This window comes from Populus trichocarpa, chromosome 6 (genome assembly GCF_000002775.5).
Source record: "Populus trichocarpa isolate Nisqually-1 chromosome 6, P.trichocarpa_v4.1, whole genome shotgun sequence".
NCBI lineage: Eukaryota > Viridiplantae > Streptophyta > Magnoliopsida > Malpighiales > Salicaceae > Populus > Populus trichocarpa.
In genome coordinates, this window is record NC_037290.2 from 12617457 (window position 1) to 12636796 (window position 19340).

Here is a 19340-nt window from a genome sequence, read left to right on the forward strand (position 1 = left end):
ATATATATATTATTAATTAACAATAACTATAAGCCCCGTTTGTTTGCTGGAAAGTAGTTTTCTTTTGAAAAGTGAATTCCGGGAAAAGTGAATTCCGGGGAAAGTGAATTCCGGAAAAGTGAATTCCGGAAAAGTATTTTCCGATGTTTGGTAGTGTAATGGAAAATAAGTTGGAAAACACTTTCCAGTGTTTGGTTATGTCATGGAAAATGAGCTGGAAAATAACTTATTAATGTTTTATTTTTCTCAAGTTTATTAAAATAATGAGGAACAAATCTTACAAATTAAAAAGTTGAATGAGAATGAAATTGAAAAAAAATATAATTTCATAAATTATCTTAAATAAAATAAATAATAATCAAAATAATAGAGATCAAATCTAAAAAATTAAAAAAAAATAAAAGGTGAAGAAATTAAAATAATAATAATTAACATTTCATAAATTATTTCAAATAAAATAAGTAACAATCAAAAGAATGAGGACCAAATTTGATAGATAAAAAATTTCAATAAAAAATGATAAGGAAAAAGCAAATAGCAATTATAAAAATAAGGACCAAAATTAATATAAAAATTAAATTTTAAGAGATGGAATTGAAAAATAAATATTCAAAACAAATTATATATAGCAATCAAAAGTTTGAGGATCAAATTTGATATAATCAGCAAATAATGACATTTCTAAATTTTTCACAACTTCTGGAAAGTGTTTTCCGCCCAAATTTTCCAGGAAAACACTTTCCTGAAAACCAAGCCAAATTTTCCTTTGACTGGAAAGTGTTTTCCGTTGACCAACTTTTCTAATGACAAACAAACACAGGAAAGTTTGGAAAGTGGTTTCCCGGAAATCACTTTCCGGAAAACAAACACAGCCAAAAGGAAAAACACTTTCCTGAAAACCAAACCAAATTCGAAAAGTGTTTCCGTTGACCGGAAAGTGTTTTCCGTTGACCGAAAAGTGTTTCCGTTGACTGGAAAGTGTTTTCCGTTGACCGGAAAGTGTTTTTCGTTGACCAACTTTCCTAATGGCAAACAAACACAGGAAAGTTTGGAAAGTGGTTTCCCGGAAAGTGAATTCCGGGAAACAAACATGGCCTAAGGTTATTGCTCATCTAACTGTTTTTTCAGATATAAATTATTGTGAATTAAAGTAGTATTTGTCAGGAAAACTTACTAGGTATGCAGCTAGAGGTAGGATTATTTTGTTTTATGGAATATATTTGATATTAAAAAAATAAATGAGGATAAAATGATTTGTTTAGATTTTTTTGGTTGTAGTATACATACTATTTGTCTTTCAGGGAATAAAATTTTAATCTTTAAGTTAGGGTTTTTTTTATTTAAAAAAAAACAACCAAGCCTCTAAAAAAAGAGAATATGCATGTGTTGAGGAGTTTTACCATCTTTTTTTATTATTATTGAAACAATTTAAATATAAGATTATCCTTGGGTTTTGATAAAAACAAGGTTGTATGTAGGGGTGTTTTTATTGTTTAATATGGTTGTCAGACGTAAGTACCTGGGTCTGACATGGTTACTAGACCCAAATGGCATGATTTTCAAACTCATATTATTTGGGTCTAACATGTTTATCATACTCATTCTTTGAGGTTTATCTTAAACAACTCATTTTTTTCGAAACCCCACCAAAAACTATTCTAAGTAAAACCCTTGCCTTTTCTTCTTTTACTTTTGAACTAAAAAAAAGTGAATTTTTTAATGAGGTAAAGAAAGTTTAGAGACATCATATTTTTTTACAGCTCCACAATATAGATATTGGGTTTTTTAGGATAAATATTATATATATCATTAATAATTTTATATCAAAATTATTTTTATATCAATCTTATCATGTTGCATATTTAAGATTTTTTATTGCCTTGCTAGACCTAGAGCACCTGAGTTTGGGGTTGTCGCCAGGGCCAGGCACTGGTCTGACATGTTTGACAAACCTAATGGGTCTAACACTTCTAACTGTCATTGAAATAATCATTTATATTGTTTATTAATTGACCTGCAGTAACGCGCGAGTCATCTACCTAGTATACCCTAAACTATAATAATATTATCAATCTTACCTCCAAACTATTTTTTATAACAATTTCACTCTTAAACTTCTTTGATTTTTCAATTAAGAGTTTCTGTTAGAACGCTTAACGGGACAAAATTAAGCTCCTTATAAAAACAAAATTACAATTTGGATGGAAATATGAATAAAAAAAGTGCTTGTATGTAACGTACAGTTGGGAAATATGTTTCAGATTTTTCCTCTTTTTTAAGATAGGTCAAATAAGGAGAGGACGACACCGTATCAGGATTTTCGTTCTCGATTGCAAATTAGGGCTGACAAATCAACGGTTGCGTTGCCTAGCCTAGCCTAGCCTGATACCTTGAGGTCAAGAACAAGAAGAAGAAGAAGAAGTTATCAGATGAAAGCATAAAGAAACCCTAGAAAACAGAAATTTTGAAGGAAAGGAGAGAAAAAGAGAGGGATACAGAGAGAGAGAGATGGGGAATCCAAAGCAAAAGTGGACATCAGAGGAAGAAGAAGCGTTGAGAGCAGGAGTAGCCAAACACGGTACTGGAAAATGGAAAAACATACAGAGAGACCCTGAGTTCAATCCTTACCTTTACTCCCGCTCTAATATCGATCTCAAGGTTTCTTCTTCTTCTTCTTCGTCGTCTTGTTGTTGTTGTTGTTGTTGTTGTTGTATGATATTATTCTATTAATAGGATAAATGGAGGAATATGACTGTTAGTGCCGGTAGCCAAAGCGTTAAGGACAAGTCTCGGACGACAAAAGTGAAATCCATTCCTGATGCTGCTGCTGCTGCAACTCCACTGCCCAACCCCCAAACTTCTGCTGCTTCTGCTGCCGCTGCCGCCGCCGCCGATGTTGCTATCGATGATTATTCGGAAGCCGCAGCGGATTCGAAAACTGCTCCTAAGTATGTTCTTTTGTATTCCCTTTCAAAAAAAAAAAAAAAAAAGGAACAAGATTGTTTTGTGAATTCTTGTAAGTTGGTGGCAATTAGGGTAATATCGTGCCATAGTTCGTATGTATCGTAAGACAAGTATTGTAGTTGCTTTGTGTAAAGTAACATAGAATGGTGGCGTGCATGCGGCTTGAGAGATCTCTGCAATGCAATGATATTTGATTGATTTACTTAATTTGGCAGGTACAATGCCATGATTTTTGAAGCAATTTCAGCCTTTAATGAGCCAAATGGAGCAGATACTAGCGCAATAATCAGCTACATTGAGGTCCCAACGAATTTCATATCATTAAAATGTGTTTTCCTTTTGTATTTGATAGTCATAGATTTACCATCGAGATAGGTATTTATTTGCGACATGGAAGAATGATCTTCGTGATTTTGTTATCTCTGGCAATTATGTAGTTGGACATGATGTTGAATATATATGCGCTGTTTATATTTGTTGTCTTCATATTTTCGAGATTTGGGCTAGAATTGGACTTGCCAAGCATGTCGCATGTTAAATCCTATAGCTGCAATAGGAGAAAACCAATAGCCTTGAAATCTGTCTCACCTAACATGGTGTGCATGGAGAGCAGAGGACAAATCCAAGGTGATATTCCTCTGATTTGTAAAGAGTATCAGGAGCAAGTCACTTCATCCATATCCCACACCCCTGTCCATGAGCAAGTCACTTCATCCATATCCCACACCCCTGTCCATGCCTCAGTGGTTGCCATCCTGAAAAGGGAAGAGGAAAGAAAAGAAACCACATAATAGACCCCTACAAAAATTTTGTTGTCATCCGGATGAAATTAGTGAATGATTATGAAAACATAAAATTATGTAAATCAACCATAATTTGCTCGTTATTATTTCTTATTCGTCATTGTTGATTTTTCCAGCTCTATGAATTTTAAGAAATATGACGGGTGTATTTTTTTTTTTCCCCTTGATAATTCATGCAGCAAAGACAAGAGCTACCACAAAATTTTAGGAGGCAATTAAGTTCAAGGTTGAGGAGGCTGGTAGCTCAGGAAAAACTTGAAAAGGTGAGTGATCTCGATCTTTCCAGTGGAACTTCTTTACTGATGGTGATATCCCTAATATTGATGCGCACCTTGTCACACTACTAAATAATTTCTCATAAATTTATAATGTAGAATCAAATTGTTCCCTTTTTTTAATTTTCATTTGCATTTTGTTGCGCTCCTCACCTCTTTGTTCATGCCTTATTCCTTGGATGAGAATTGCAATTGAAGAGCATGTTGCAGCAAGTTAATGTATTTCTCAAAGACCATCACTACCACGTCCCAAAAAAATAAAAACAGAGAGAATGAAGGTTCATTTATGGGTTTGTAAAAGTCCATTAGTTATTTGTAATTTCCTTGGAATTAGATGATAGTAAACTTGCCACTAGTGATGGCTGCAAAGAACGTCCTATCTCTTTTGTTTTTTTCTTTTGTCCTTCAATGACTGAATTAAAGACTGACATTGAGAGAAGAAACAGAAAAGCCCAATCTCTTGTGTGTGTTTTTTAGTTTGTCCTGTGAGAATAAATTGCACAAAAGTTATATTGAATAGACATTGTGAGAACATACTGAATGGTTTGAAGTTTTAACGAATTAAGTACAGGTCCAAAATTGCTACAAGATAAAGAAAGTTTCTTCGTTTGGGACAAAAACACCAACTCCTAAGAAAGAGGTGCGTCCCAAGTCTGTACACGACACCGGTGATACTGTCGAAGGAGCAGCAAATGACGCTGCATATAGTGTTGCAGAAGCAGAAAACAAATCATTTGTTGCCACTGAAGCAGTTAAGGAGTCAGAGAGGGTTTCAAAGATGTCTGAAGACGCAGATTCACTACTGCAGTTGGCCAACGAGATACTTGAGAAATGTAATTCATCCTTGCTTCTTCAGTCACTGCTTTTCCACTATCTATTAATTCATGCCCTTATTCTTGATTTGGCAGGCTTACGAGGTGAGATTGTGATCATGGGATGAGATACGAGCTCAAACCTTTTAAAATGATGGGCTGGAGATGACCCAACAACTAGAATGCATGTAAATAGTGCCTGTTTCTTCCCTCAAATTTTTTTCAGGCATGATTAAGCTAAATTACTGGGCTGGTTTTGCGGTAGCTATTATAATGTAATTTCTCAGATAAGATACTCGTGATAGATATTGTAGAAGAAAACATTTAATTTTGATGTCCTTAGAGCTCTTGTTCTTTGATTTGACATAGATGCCATTTAGCAGCGGAACGGAATTTTTTTTTCCCTCCCTGCTTGAATCTCTCTTGCTTAATTCTCGAACCAAAAATTCTTTTGATTTCCTAGACAATGTTTCTCAAGATCTATTAGAATGTGCAAATGCAGTCTGCGTGAGAATAAAGCCTGAGCTTTGATTATGTCCTTTCAACTCTAGTTAGATGTTCTATAATTTGTTTATCAATGACATTGTTTAGAAAATGACTTTATAGGTGGTCAACACCATGCTGCCGGCTGGGTTTAAAAAAAAATTAATGTAAAAAACGATGTTAGGTATTGCTAATTGCTATTGTGTTTTAAAGAGAAAAAAAAATGTGACTCAAATAATAGATCTAATTATGTCTAATAAGATGGTTTATTTAATTAAAAAAAATGATAGCAAGTGGATCGAATTTAAAAAGATGTGATCATGATGACTTGCATTAAAAACACATTTGCTCTGAGGAAAAATATCAAGAAATTTAATTATAAGACAACTAAATATTAAAGAATAAGATTAAAAAAAATTAAAATAACAAAAAAATAAATTAAACTAACACGAGTTAGTATGTTAAATTCATGACTCAGGTTGTGAGGTTGAAATAACTTCATTAAAAGCAGGTTGAAAAATATAATGATGCTTGATTTTTAGCAATTCAAATGTAAAAGGATAAAATCGAAGGGGAAAATAACTTAACAAAATAAACCCAAAAAAAATAAAGTATTAGCACAGCCAAGTAAGTCCGCTAAACTTTACGAGCTGGATCATGTGAACAGGATAACCTAATAGAAGGCATGGTTGAAAAAATTATAAATTTCAATTATACAAATCAAATATTGAATGACGGAATCGATAAATATTTAATCTTAAAATAAAAGAGAAAAAGAAGATTTGAGTTAACTTGGGTTAACTCGTCAGACCCGCTACCTAGTTCATGAGACCGAAATAACCTTATAGAAAGGAAAGAAAAGAAAAACATGATGCCCTATTTTCAACAAATCAAATGTTGAAGGATGAAATTAAAAAAGAATCGAAGTAAAAAAAGATCTAAAAAAAAACTTATGTCAACCTGGATTAACTTTCAAACTCGTAACCTGGACTATGAGACCTGCATTATCCTATAAAAAAAACATGAAGTCTAACTTCTCAATCAATCCAATATTAAATGATAAAATTAAAAAAAAATAATTTTAAAAAAGAACTCAAAATAAAAAAATGGCAAATAAAAAAATAAAAACTAAATTTTACATTAAAAAAAAACAAAATGAAAAGTCACATTTTATTTTTTGCTGGGCCAACACAAACATTGAGAAGAGGAGAGGGTAGAGGGGGGAGAAGAAACATGATAGATTGTTTGCTTGGCAGTACCCAACCACAACGGTTTTTCTTCTTTCTTTCTTTTTTTCGGTCAATCATAAACTTTTCCTTCAGGTAAATCCATAGAAGTCAACTGTGGGTTAGATTTCAAAATTAATTTAACTACTGATAAAAATATAATTTAATTTTAAAAAATTAAAAATATTAAAACAATTATTAAATCTACTTAAATCAACTTCAAATTCATTACTCATATCATAAGACCATGATAATTTTATAAAAAATAAATAAAAAATATGTTAAACTCAATTCTCAATTAACATAATATTGAAGGATAAAATTTAAAACAAATTCGATTAAAAAAATAAGTCGAGTCAACTTGGATTAATATGCCAAACATAAATCATAAAACTAGGATAACCCCATATAAAAAAAATCGAAACAAATTATGAAACTTAATTTTCAATCAACCTAATATTGAAGGGTGAAATTATATATATATATATATAAAAGAACATAGAAATCCACCTGAGTTAACCGACCAAACTCGTGGCCCGAGTTATGAAGTCAAGATAACCTCATGAAATGCAAACTAAAAAGATTATGAAGCCTAATTCACTATTAACTCAATATTGAAGGATGAAATTAAAAAAAAAATCAACAAAAAAAACATGAATCAATTGGCCTAATTTACAACCCGAGTCATAAGACCATAATAACTATATAAAAAATAAATAAATAAATAATATAAATCTCAATTCCCAATCAATCTAATTTTGCAGGTTTAAATTGAAAAAAAATAACAAAAAATAACTAAAGTTAACCCGGGTTAACCTACCAAACCTGTGTCAAAAAACTAAAATAACTACATAAAAAGCGATTCGAAAAAGATAATAAAGTCTAATTCCAAGTCAACATATTGAAGAACAAAATTGAAAAAAAAATAAAAATGAACAAAAAAATAACACAGATCAACACGGTTAACTTACAAAACTCTCAACCTAGGTATGAAACCAGAAAAACTTTATAGAAAGCAAATCAAAACAAATTATAAAGTTTTATACCCAGTAAACTCAATATTAAATAATAATAAAAAAAAAGTTCGAAATAATAAAAAAAAAAACTCAACTTTTCATTGTTAATTGCTACATTAAAAAGCTTATTTAATTAATATGAAATGAAAATGGAATTTCACTTTTTCACCCAGTTTACACGTCACTGCTAACTATTCTTTGGTCTGGATGGTTTTAACAAGAGTCGCTGGGTGAATAACTAAATAAAATCTCTGAAATTTGGATGGACAGACCATCATAATTTTAGAACTCTGTTTCTAAACACAGTTATTGAAGCTACTGATTGATTCTAATGTTGAACGACATTTCCTCCCCAGCTATCTTCAGACTTGGATCTACCATTGTCTGGTGGGAGATGGGAGATACAAAATTGGAAAGCAACTCAACAGAACTAAACCAGTTGATGTTGAAGAAGATCAAATATAGCAATAGCAAATTTAATAGGCTTTAAATTGAAGATGCTGGCATGAATAATAGTGGTGGCACAAGCCAATAAGCAAGCTATAATCGTGGCATGCAGGTAAGAACAAGTTAGCAGCAACAACTCAGAATAAAACGGGTTATTCAAGCTCACAGCATTATTTGTGTCCAGAGAACAATTTAAATAGCGAATGACATTGCAATTGCCTCGACAGCTTAGGCCTATAAAACCACAAAACCTGTTTTCTCAAATACATTGCATAATTGATCCTGATGCTGAGAAAAAAACAAAAAAAAATAAAGAGTGCAGCCACATACCCAGTCAGTCAAAGAAACTACAGAACCACCTTTCAGACATTTCGATTTATAAGAGTACTAGCCCTAGTTCCGAGGGTCTCAAGGCATGCCTTATGCGGTAATTGTAAAGGTAGTAGTGTAGTTGCCCATCACCTGGTCCAAATTTCAGTTCTTTCAGGAAAGGCTCGTTATGCATGACATCCAATGCATTAAAAACGTCAAAATCCTTCTGCTTGGCAACAATCAGTGCATCATTCATTAACTGAAGCAATGGAGTCTTCATGCTAACATTGTAATATGAATAAGCAGCTTTCAATGTCGAGTGGTTCTGGTTGCCAAGAATAGAGGATGGAAGAGTATAGAAGCTGCAGAAGTCGGTGATCTCATGAGTCTCTGGGCTCTCAACCAAGTAGCTATCAACCACGTTCTCGGTTGGAAGAAGCCAGTGCTCTACATCATTTTCATCAAAATCCGGAGCAACAACAAACTGGCTCAAGTAATTTCTTAGCAACCTCGTGACAGCAGGCACATCACGAAGTTCCATATTTCTAAATCCAGGGGTGGCAGGGGAATCTGGTAACTTGTAAAGTTTTATGGTCCGGCTCATTGTCATCCTTGCACCAAGCCTTGAAAAGCCAACATCAATAAGCTTCTTGGGGTTCAAAGACCTGTGCCAATACTGGCAGGTTGTTATTGGTGTTGGAAGAACCACTCCAGCAGTGTAAGCAGCCTGCCAAATATTCTCTAAATGAACCCTCCTTGTAACCTCCTTAATCATAACAGGAGCAAGTCTCTTGGATCGAAGCTTCTTATGAACACATAAGAAATTAATCTCTGCCATTTTCACAACTTCATCACGCACCCGAATCCTTGCAGGAACGCCTGTTATAAAAGCAACAAGCTTCTTCGAAGTTTTGGCACGAACTCCAATGTGCCAGTTTCGATAATAGCCCGGGGGACGCAAAGCCCATGTAAGAAACTCCTGCGAGTAATTAAACCTGAACATGTTCTCATCGTCCTCAACATAGTTGTTCTTCAAGAGATTGTAAACCTCAACGCAAGTCTCATCAGATTCCATGTCACAGGTGGTCCATTCATACTGACTAGGGAGATTGTAAGGTTCCTGTTTAACTTCAGAAAGCAGGGTTGGAGGCTCGATGGGACCTTCAGGCAGATTTGAGTCACCAATGTCTTTGAATTGACCAACAGGTTGACTTTCCCAAAACTTGTGTGTCTTGCCTAAAGAAACCGAGTCCTTAAACCTACGGACTATAGTTGAGAGCGAACTATTTTCCTTGGAAACTGGGTTTGTCTCAGAATCATGATCAGGGTTATCTTTCGAAGACCCAGGTAGTGAATTGTTATTGTTATCAGCCATTTCAGCAAATCAAGTTTCCTATCAAACAAAACAGATACAATTATCAAAGTAGAAGAGAAAAAACATATCTAACAGCGAAGCGAATCCAGACACCGCACCGCAGAAAAATCAAATCATTGTATTAAGAAACCAAAACCCACCCAGATGCTATTTTTGTTTATAAGATCTGTTCATCCTGTCAGGCACATGAACAAACCACAGAAAAACTGACAGATCTACAAGACATAAGCAGAGTGGTGTATAAAATACCTTCCTTCAAGGAGCTACTGTAGACCGACCTATTTCTTGATGATTTCGGGAGGAGACTCCAAGGCGATGATGTTGCTAGGAAGATTTGGGAGGCGACTGCAAAAGACGCTGCTTTCTTGCTTTGGGGATTTTTAATAGGAGAAGAATTCCACGAGGAGAGGGTCTGATTCGCTTTTGATTTAAGTTATACTCTGCACCTTATACTTCCTTTTCGATCAATTGCAACCCTATAATATACTTTCAATTTACCATTCAATCTTCCCTATTTTCGTCACTATTGTAACTGTAGCACCCGACATTGTGACGACCTTAAAAATAATTAAAAAAAATAGATTTTTAGCATCTTGTTTTTTGGTGGGAAAATATCTTATTTAAGGAGTCGTCACCTAGTATTATGGTCATTAGAAACCTTAACTGGTCAACAGAGATTCTATGATACGAGACTGATTATGTAAAAGAAAAGATATTATCACCTCTTAAACATCATGTCTGTGGCAGGTTGTATTGCTGATTTTGTCTTAAATTGCTGACTCTGGCATCCATTAATATTCAACTACGGATACTTCCAACTCTAATATTGGTAAATATTATGTAGCTAAAATAAAATAAATTTAAATCACTATTTTTATTCCGACTCTGAAATTAGTAAATAAACCAATAAAATAAATTTATTTTTAATATATGCACATATTGTTTTTTATTTTTTTCTTAAAAAAACCTAAAATTGCATTTCACATTAAAAAAAATCCATAAATTAATTATACAATAAAATACCTAAATATAAGGACCTACAAATAAATTCACAAGGACCCACAAATAAAAATAAAGGCTGGGCCCAGCCTGGTCACTGGTTCTAACCAGTGACCTGGCTAGTCACTGTGCATGCATGCGTGAATTATTCACGCATGCTTTGCACAGTGACAGGGTAATTACATTTCTAAAGACAGGGAAAATGAAAGCTTACCTGTGTAGCTGGGGACGAAGCCGAAGATGATGGTGTATCGGACGATGCTCTCTCTATTCCTCTTTTCGTTTGTTTTCTCTCTGGTTGTTCTTTTCTTCGGCTCTGTTTCCTTTGTTCGTATTCTCTAGTCTCTCCTTTTTTATTCTTGTTTCCCTATTTTCTCTCTATCTCTCTGCGTCTGGCTCTCTCTCTCACTCTGTATCTTCGTCCTCCTGGTTTCTCTTAGTTTTTTTTTTACGTCCCCTTTGTGTTGTTCTCCGGTTTCCTCTCTTCTTTCTTTTCCTTTGTTTCTCTCTTCTGGTTTTTTCTCTGTTTTCCCAAGTTCGTCTTCTCTTTCCCTGTTTTCGTTCGTGTTCTCTGTTTTTCTTTGTGTTATTCTCTGCTCCTTTTCTTTTCCTCCTTTTCTTTTCTGTTTCGGTTCATCCTCTCTGACTCTCCGTTTTTTCTCTGGTGCTCGCCCCTTTGTGGCCTTCTCTAGCTTTTATAAAGCCAGAGGACGACCTCTGTTCATGTGTTTGTGCCTCACGATCGTGAGGCACGAACGCCTTTGTTTCTTTGAGAAGAAACAGGGGAATAAGAGTCTGCTATTCTGGTTCGTCTTTTTACGTTTGTTTCCTCACCCTGCCGGTTCTCCTCCGGTTTTTATTTTCTCTGGTTTGTGTTTTCGGTCAACTCTCTATCGGTCCCCCTGTTCCCTGTTCTTCTCTGGCTTTTTATAGGGCTAGAGAGCTTGCAAAACAAACCAATCCCCTTTACAGTCCTCCATTTGCAGGACTATTTAATCAATCCACGAGAGGGATCGTGGGCAAGGGACGTGGTCCACGATTCGGACCGAAATCACTGCAACTTTTCCAACTCCCCTTTGAATCGGGATGAAGAAGATGAGCATGACTGTTCTAGCAACGGTGCCGTTTCGGCAGAAATGAACATTCTTATTTTGGCCCCTGAACTTTTGAAATTTAACAATTGGGTCCCTGATTTCATTAATTAAACAATTCCAAGTTCATTTAAGTCCCTAAACTTTCAATTTATGTTGTCTTAGCCCAAATTTCAATTTATTCCTCATTTTTTTCATTTCATATTTTTTTGTTGTTTTTTTTTTAATAAAATAGAAGGAGTAAAAAATTGGGTTATGATAGTTGCCTTCTCTTTATAATATTTACGATGCAAAGACATTGAAAAATTTTGTTTTGGCTTTGCGTAGTAAATTTATAAAGAAAAGTAGACACAAAAGAACTTTTGCTTTTCTGAGAGTCTTGAAAACTTTGAAAACAGTAGATTGACAAACGATCTTAAGGATGAGGGCTCGAAGGCGCACTTGAAAGGTGTTAAGGGCTCGAAGGCGCACTCAAAAGGAGGTAGGGTTAGGAAACGCACTACCTTTAATGGCCAAGGGCTCGAAGGCGCACTCAAAAGGAAATGAGAGCTCGAAGGCGCACTCAAAGGAGGTCCTCTTTATAATATTTATGATGCAAAGACATTGGAAAATTTTGTTTTCGCTTTGCATAGTAAATTTATAAAGAAAAGTAGACACAAAAGAACTTTTGCTTTTCTAAGAGTCCTGAAAACTTTGAAAACAGTAGATTGACAAACGATCTTAGGGATGAGGACTCGAAGGCGCACTCGAAAGGTGTTAAGGGCTCGAAGGCGAACTCAAAAGGAGGTAGGGTTAGGAAACACACTACCTTTAATGGTCGAGGGCTTGAAGGTGCACTTGAAGGAGGTGAGGGCTCGAAGGCACACTAAAAAAAAACGAGGGCTCGAAGGCGCACTCATAAGGAGGTAGGGTTAGGAAACACACTACCTTGAATGGTCAAGGGCTCGAAGGCGCATTCGAAAGGAAATGAGGGCTCAAAGGAGGTGAGGGCTCAAAGGCGCACCTAAAGGGAAATGAGGGCTCGAAGGCGCACTCAAAAGGAGGTAGGGTTAGGAAACGCACTACCTTTAATGGCTAAGGGCTCGAAGGTGCACTCGAAGGAGGTGAGGGCTCAAAGGTGCACTCAAAAGGAAATGAGAGCTCGAAGGCGCACTCGAAAGAGGTCCTCTTTATAATATTTATGATGCAAAGACATTGGAAAATTTTGTTTTCGCTTTGCATAGTAAATTTATAAAGAAAAGTAGACACAAAAGAACTTTTGCTTTTCTAAGAGTTCTGAAAACTTTAAAAACAGTAGATTGACAAACGATCTTAGGGATGAGGACTCGAAGGTGCACTCGAAAGGTGTTAATGGCTCGAAGGCGTACTCAAAAGGAGGTAGGGTTAGGAAACACACTACCTTTAATGGTCGAGGGCTCGAAGGTGCACTCGAAGGAGATGAGGGCTCGAAGGCACACTCGAAGAAGGTGAGGGCTCGAAGGTGCACTCATAAGGAGATAGGGTTAGGAAACACACTACCTTGAATGGTCAAGGGCTCCAAGGCGCACTCGAAAGGAAATGAGAGCTCGAAGGCGCACTCAAAAGGAGGTAGGGTTAGGAAACGCATTACCTTTAATGGTCGAGGACTCGAAGGCACACTCAAAGGAAGTGAGGGCTCGAAGGCGCACTCAAAATGAGGTAGGGTTAGGAAATGCACTACCTTTAATGGTCGAGGGCTCGAAGGTACACTTGAAGAAGGTGAGGGTTCGAAGGCGCACTCAAAAGAAAATGAGGGCTTGAAGGCGTACTCAAAATGAGGTAGGGTTAGGAAACGCACTACCTTTAATGGTCGAGGGCTCGAAGGCGCACTCGAAGGAGGTGAGGGCTCAAAGGTGCACTCAAAATGAGGCAGGGTTAGGAAACACACTACCTTTAATGATCGAGGGCTCGAAGGCGCACTCGAAGGAGGTGAGGGCTTGAAGGCGCACTCAAAAGGAGATAAGGGCTCGAAGACGCACTCAAAAGGAGGTAGGGTTAGGAAACACACTACCTTTAATGATCGAGGGCTCGAAGGCACACTCGAAGGAGGTAAGGGCTTGAACGCGCACTCAAAAGGAGATAAGGGCTCTAAGACGCACTTAAAAGGAGGTAGGGTTAGGAAACACACTACCTTTAATGATCGAGGGCTCAAAGGCGCACTCAAAGGAGATGAGGGCTCGAAGGCGCACTCAAAAGGAGGTAGGGTTTGAAAACACACTACCTTGGATGGTCAAGGCTCGAAGGTGTACTCGAAAGGAGGTGGAAAAATATAGAGATTTTTCAGGTGGCCTAATTCTCATGGGCCAGAGAATATCTAGAGATGAAAACAAATCTCAAAAATCAAATAACCAGAGATGAAATAAAAAATATAACCCAATTAGAAACAACCAATGTAAATAAAAAAAATTGCAAATAAGAGAAGAGGGACTTAATCGAGAAAAAAATCAATTGAATGGCTAGTTTAATTTTGTGCATGGCCTGCACACAAATCCAGGAAGAAAGAGAAGGAAAAAAAAGAAAAAAAATTCATTTTCAGCCAAATTGCATCAATCCACCATACACATGCCATCTAGGGAGAAAGAGGACACCAAGAATCTAACGATGCAACGGAAGCGCCAGTACAACTACCAGAGTCAGCCACTTACGCCGCTCGAAGTCGGTAGAGTGGCTGACGCGATGGTGGGTGCTTTGCACGTGCCAACAAACTTTTTTGTTTTTTTTTAATTACACAAAACCAAAAATGCCCCTAAGACCAATCAACAATTACAAACAGACCATGAGGAAATTACTACAAAGCCCCTGAATCCAAGTGTAAAAAATTGGAATAGCATGGGTAATGTAGTAATTTCACTTTTCGACCAAACATAAAAATACAAAAACGCCTTTATGCAGAAAGCATTGAATTATTTTATTTCAAGGTTACATTTGTTGTTTTACTGTGTATTTAAAAACACAATTACCAAAATAACCCCACTCAATTCCCAAAAAACATTCACGTCATAGGGCAAAGGCTTTTATATACCTAAAGCAAAAGTAAAAAAGATGAAGAAATTAAAATAATAATAATTAACATTTCATAAATTATTTCAAATAAAATAAGTAACAATCAAAATAATAAGGATCAAATTTGATAGATAAAAAATTTCAATTAAAAAATAATAAGGGAAAAGCAAATAACAATTATAAAAATAAGGACCAAAATTAATATAAAAACTAAATTCTAAGGGATGGATGATTAGTACTTAAAAGTACATTTTTATCAAGGTTTTATATCATCATTTTGCACTTGAAGTATCAATAACTTCTTAACTAGAGCATGTTTTATAATAACAAGTCTGGTAATATAAGATAGGTTTAATTTATGGTAAATGCTCATTTTAAATGCAGGCATATCTCACAACTCAAAGGATTGATTAATGTGATTAACTATTGAAAGTGAAAGGACAAAGAAAAGGCTAAGCTTAGAAAGGAGATACTGATTCAATTCAAATTGGAATACTGTTTAGTTATTGGGTCATATCTGGAGCTGTAGATCTTGGATTTCAGTTTGATTTATATGGATAGAAAGCTAAGAAATAGGCCTACAATTTTCATGAATAGTGGAAGACCCAAATCTGCCGTTTTCAAATTCAAAGTTTGGCCACAAAAGAGAAGTCAGAATTTGTTCTGCAATCTAGCCCAAACACTACTCAGAATGTTACCCATATCTGAAGTTCTAGAAGGCAAAATGACATGAAATTTGGTGGGTGTAAGGAAAAGACAATTTCCAACAACTTTTATGAGAATACCTGCTTAAAGTCTGATGGTAACAATGACATTTCATCCAGACAAGAGCTTGAGGGCTATCCACCACGTCCACCAGCAGCACTACTCAGTATTTTAGCCATATCTCGAGCTCTAGTGATCCAAATTCTCTGAAATTTTATGGGTGGAAAGATAAGATGATTGCCAACAACTATCATGAGGAACACTTTACCAAATTCGGATTGCATCAATGTCATTTGATCCAGCCAAAATGCTTGATTGTTGCTGTCCACCAAGACCACTAAATCAATAGTTGGCCACTACATCAATAATCAATTACCAAATGAATAGTTCTGAATTTTAGCCTATAAAAGGAGGCATTTGCCATTCATTTAGGAATCTTGGTTCTTCAAATCAAGATCATGTTCTTGCTCTCTCTCTTTATATTTTTGTAATGCTTAAGTTTTGCTTTCATTATTCTCTTGTTCATGCTTTTCATTTCCTTTACTATACTTAGTTAATTTATATCATGTTTATGTTCTTATATTGTTTATTTATGTTTTTCTTCTTCATAATGTCCAGCTAAGTAAATTATGTCAAGGTGAAAAGGTTTCACTAATGGTGTTAGAATATGTATAATATAAACTCAATATGGACTTTAATGTTTATATCCAAGAAAGTTTGCTATTAACATGTCTTATTATTTTTATCTTATTAACTCTTAATACCTTGCTTGTTAAATGGTTAATCTAGATTTGTGTTGTATAACACTTGGTACATCAAATACTTGATCCTTCAAAGTCTTAGGCCGACATCGTTGTTATGAGAGGAACTTGATTTGTTGTCAACATAAGTTAGCATCATGAATACCTGATAAAATTTATAAGTATGCGGTTACGTAAATAAGATAATTAGTATGATCATGTTGATAATTTATAAAGAGTTTATACTTTACTTATCTCTAATACTATTAGTGGATCTTCTAACCTTGACATTTGTTTTTATCATTGTTTAATCTTCACATTTATCTTACATCTCAAAGTCCTCTTTAATTCATCATCACCATCATCATTATTGTTGTTGTTGTTGTTATTATTATTATTATTATTATTATTATTATTTATAATTTATATAGTTCACTTCCCTATGGTTCGACCCCGGTCTTGCTGGGTTATTTATTACTTTGACACTCCTACACTTGGGATAAGACATCAACTCTTTGATCATGTCAAGTTTTTGGCGCCGTTACCGGGGAGGTAAATTTTTGTATAAATTATAATATGTATTTTATTTTCACTTTTCACTTTTCTTGTAACTAACTTTTGTTTCTTTTGTTTTGTTTCTTTTTCTTTTGTTTTCTTCTTCCTTTTATTCTCTTCTTACACGTGCATGAGAGTTTGGTCACGTACATTAAGTGGTAGACTTTGTAGGGTATCCTCATCACTTTCAGAAAATATGGCCGAAGAAGATAATCAATCGCTTTATAATGAGAATAATCGAGTTATAACACTAAGAGACCACATGAATCCAACAAGAACAAGTGCACCCTCATGTATAGTTTTCCCTCTTGATGCATCTCATTTTAAATTTAAGTCAGGCATTATTCAACTTTTACCTTCTTTTCATGGCTTAGATATAGAAAATCCATACTTACATTTGAGAGGATTTGAAGAAGTTTGTAACACCCATAATGACTTAAATTGTAGCATGAACACCATCAGATTAAAACTTTTTTCTTTTTCATTAAAAGATAAAGTTAAAACATGGCTACAAAATCTTAGGTTAGGATCCATTCGTGCTTGAGATAAAATGCAACAACAATTTTTAAAGAAGTTTTTTCTATCTCACAGAACAAACTCTTTCAAAAGACAAATCACCACTTTCACTTAAAAACCAGGAGAAAGATTTTACCAATGTTGGGATAGGTATCGAGACTTGTTTAATACTTGCCCTCATCATGGTTTTGAAACATGAAAATTGGTTTCATATTTTTATGAAGGGTTAACACCTAAAGATAGACAAATGGTGAAATTGATGTGCAATGGAACTTTTAAAAATAAAGACCCTGATGAAGCAATGGAGCACCTAGACTTGCTAGCTGAAAATGCTCAAAATTGGGACACTACAGGCACTTATGAGGCACCAGGTAAAACTCAACCTCATACATCTAGTGGAGGTATGTACAACTTTAGGAAAGATCATGACCTCCCAGTCAAATTTGCATCTTTAGCTAGAAAAGTCGAGGCACTTAAATTTAAAAAGAGTGGTCAATTAAAATCTGCTCAAGACATTGTGTGACAAATCTGTGAAACGAATGAACATGCAACCAATGACTGTCCAATTTTGCCTTCTTTCAAGGAACGCCTCCATGAACAAGCCCATACTCTAAATAGTTTCCAAAGGCCCAATCATAACCCATACTCACAAACATACAACCCTGGTTGGAGAAATCACCCAAATTTCAGTTGGAAGAGTGGTAACAATAATGCACAAACTTGAAAAATATTGAGGATCACCAAATTTCAGTTGGAAGAGTGATAACCCATACAGCCACTGTTTCAAGCACACCATAATTTCCAAAATTCTCATGGATATGCACCTCCTTATGCTCCACCTCCTAGAAGAAATCTTGAGGAAACATTGCATGCATTCATTGAAAAACATGAGACAATCAACACTCAAAATGCTCAAACCATGGCAGATATAAAAGATGCTCTTGCAAAATTCACATCTGCTCTCAGTTTTTAAGAAAAAGGTAAGTTTTCATCTCAACCACAGCAAAATCCCAAGGGGCAATACAATGTAAATGCAAGTAGTTCCGGAAGCCAACACATGGATCAAGTCAAATTATTCATCACTCTTCGTAGTGGTAAGGTTATTGAAAAACCCACTCTTAAACCTTGTGAGAAAGATAATGAGTTAATCTCCGAGGGTAAGGAAGGGGTTGAATCTAAACATTGCAAAGAAAATACTGATTCCCCGCCAGCACTTCCATTTCCTCATGTCATGACCAAACAAAGAAAAGTCAATCACAACTCTGAAATCTTTGAAACTTTCAAATAGGTAAAGATCAATATACCTTTGTTAGATGCTATTAAATATGTACCTTCTTATGCTAAATTTTTAAAAGATATGTGTACTGTGAAGAGAAAATTGAATGTGAAAAAGAAAGCCTTTTTAACTGAACAAGTAAGTGCCATTCTTCAGAACAATAATGCTTTGAAATATAAAGACTCTGGTTGTCCTACAATTTCTTGCTTTATTGGAGAACATAAAATTGAAAGAGCTTTACTTGTTCTTAGAGCTAGTGTGAATTTACTTCCATATTTAGTCTTTCAGAGTCTCAATCTAGGTGAGTTAAAACCAACTTCTGTAACTCTTTTACTTGCCGATAGATCTGTAAAAATGCCTAGAGGAATAGTTGAAGATGTGTTAGTACAAGTTGATAAATTCACTTATCCTGTGGATTTTATTGTCTTGGATACACAACCTGTTGAAGCATGTAATTCAATTCCTATTATTTTAGGACGTTCGTTTCTTGCAACTTCTAATGCATTGATTAATTGTAGGAATGGACTGATGAAGTTATCATTTGGAAACATGACATTGGAGATGAATGTTTTTAACATTTGCAAGCAACCTGAAGATAATAATGATTTACAGGAAGTGGACTTTATTGAAAAATTAGTTCATGATCAATTTGAAACTATTTCTAGTAAAATTGAGTTTAATGAATCTGAGAATTTGCAAATGGTTTATTTTCAGGAAGAATCAA

General features: G+C 35.1%; 2 protein-coding genes across 2 annotated transcripts; one reads left to right on the forward strand and one right to left on the reverse strand.

Moving 5' to 3' along the window:
- The first annotated feature begins 2270 nt into the window (after positions 1-2270).
- LOC7484658 (telomere repeat-binding factor 4) lies at positions 2271-5321 on the forward strand. The gene is made up of 6 exons (XM_002308241.4): positions 2271-2658; positions 2734-2948; positions 3180-3264; positions 3947-4030; positions 4614-4875; positions 4951-5321. The coding sequence occupies exons 1-6, from the start codon at positions 2509-2511 to the stop codon at positions 4980-4982; spliced, it is 828 nt and encodes a 275-aa protein (XP_002308277.1). The 5' UTR covers positions 2271-2508; the 3' UTR covers positions 4983-5321.
- Positions 5322-8149: 2828 nt separating this feature from the next.
- LOC7497601 (glycylpeptide N-tetradecanoyltransferase 1) lies at positions 8150-10230 on the reverse strand. The gene is made up of 2 exons (XM_002309175.4): positions 9963-10230; positions 8150-9731 (listed from the first exon to the last, which is right to left on the reverse strand). Exon 2 carries the CDS (start codon positions 9711-9713, stop codon positions 8403-8405), a length of 1311 nt encoding a protein of 436 aa, XP_002309211.1. The 5' UTR covers positions 9714-9731; positions 9963-10230; the 3' UTR covers positions 8150-8402.
- Between the last annotated feature and the right edge of the window lie 9110 nt (positions 10231-19340).

Excerpts from the sequence above, each read along its gene's own strand:
- LOC7484658 (XM_002308241.4), top strand. The coding sequence starts at position 2,509 with ATGGGGAATCCAAAGCAAAAGTGGACATCAGAGGAAGAAGAAGCGTTG. Across the intron at positions 2,659-2,733 it reads GCTCTAATATCGATCTCAAG|GATAAATGGAGGAATATGAC; the intron begins GTTTCTTCTTCT and ends TTCTATTAATAG. Across the intron at positions 3,265-3,946 it reads CAATAATCAGCTACATTGAG|CAAAGACAAGAGCTACCACA; the intron begins GTCCCAACGAAT and ends TAATTCATGCAG.
- LOC7497601 (XM_002309175.4), bottom strand. The coding sequence starts at position 9,713 with ATGGCTGATAACAATAACAATTCACTACCTGGGTCTTCGAAAGATAAC.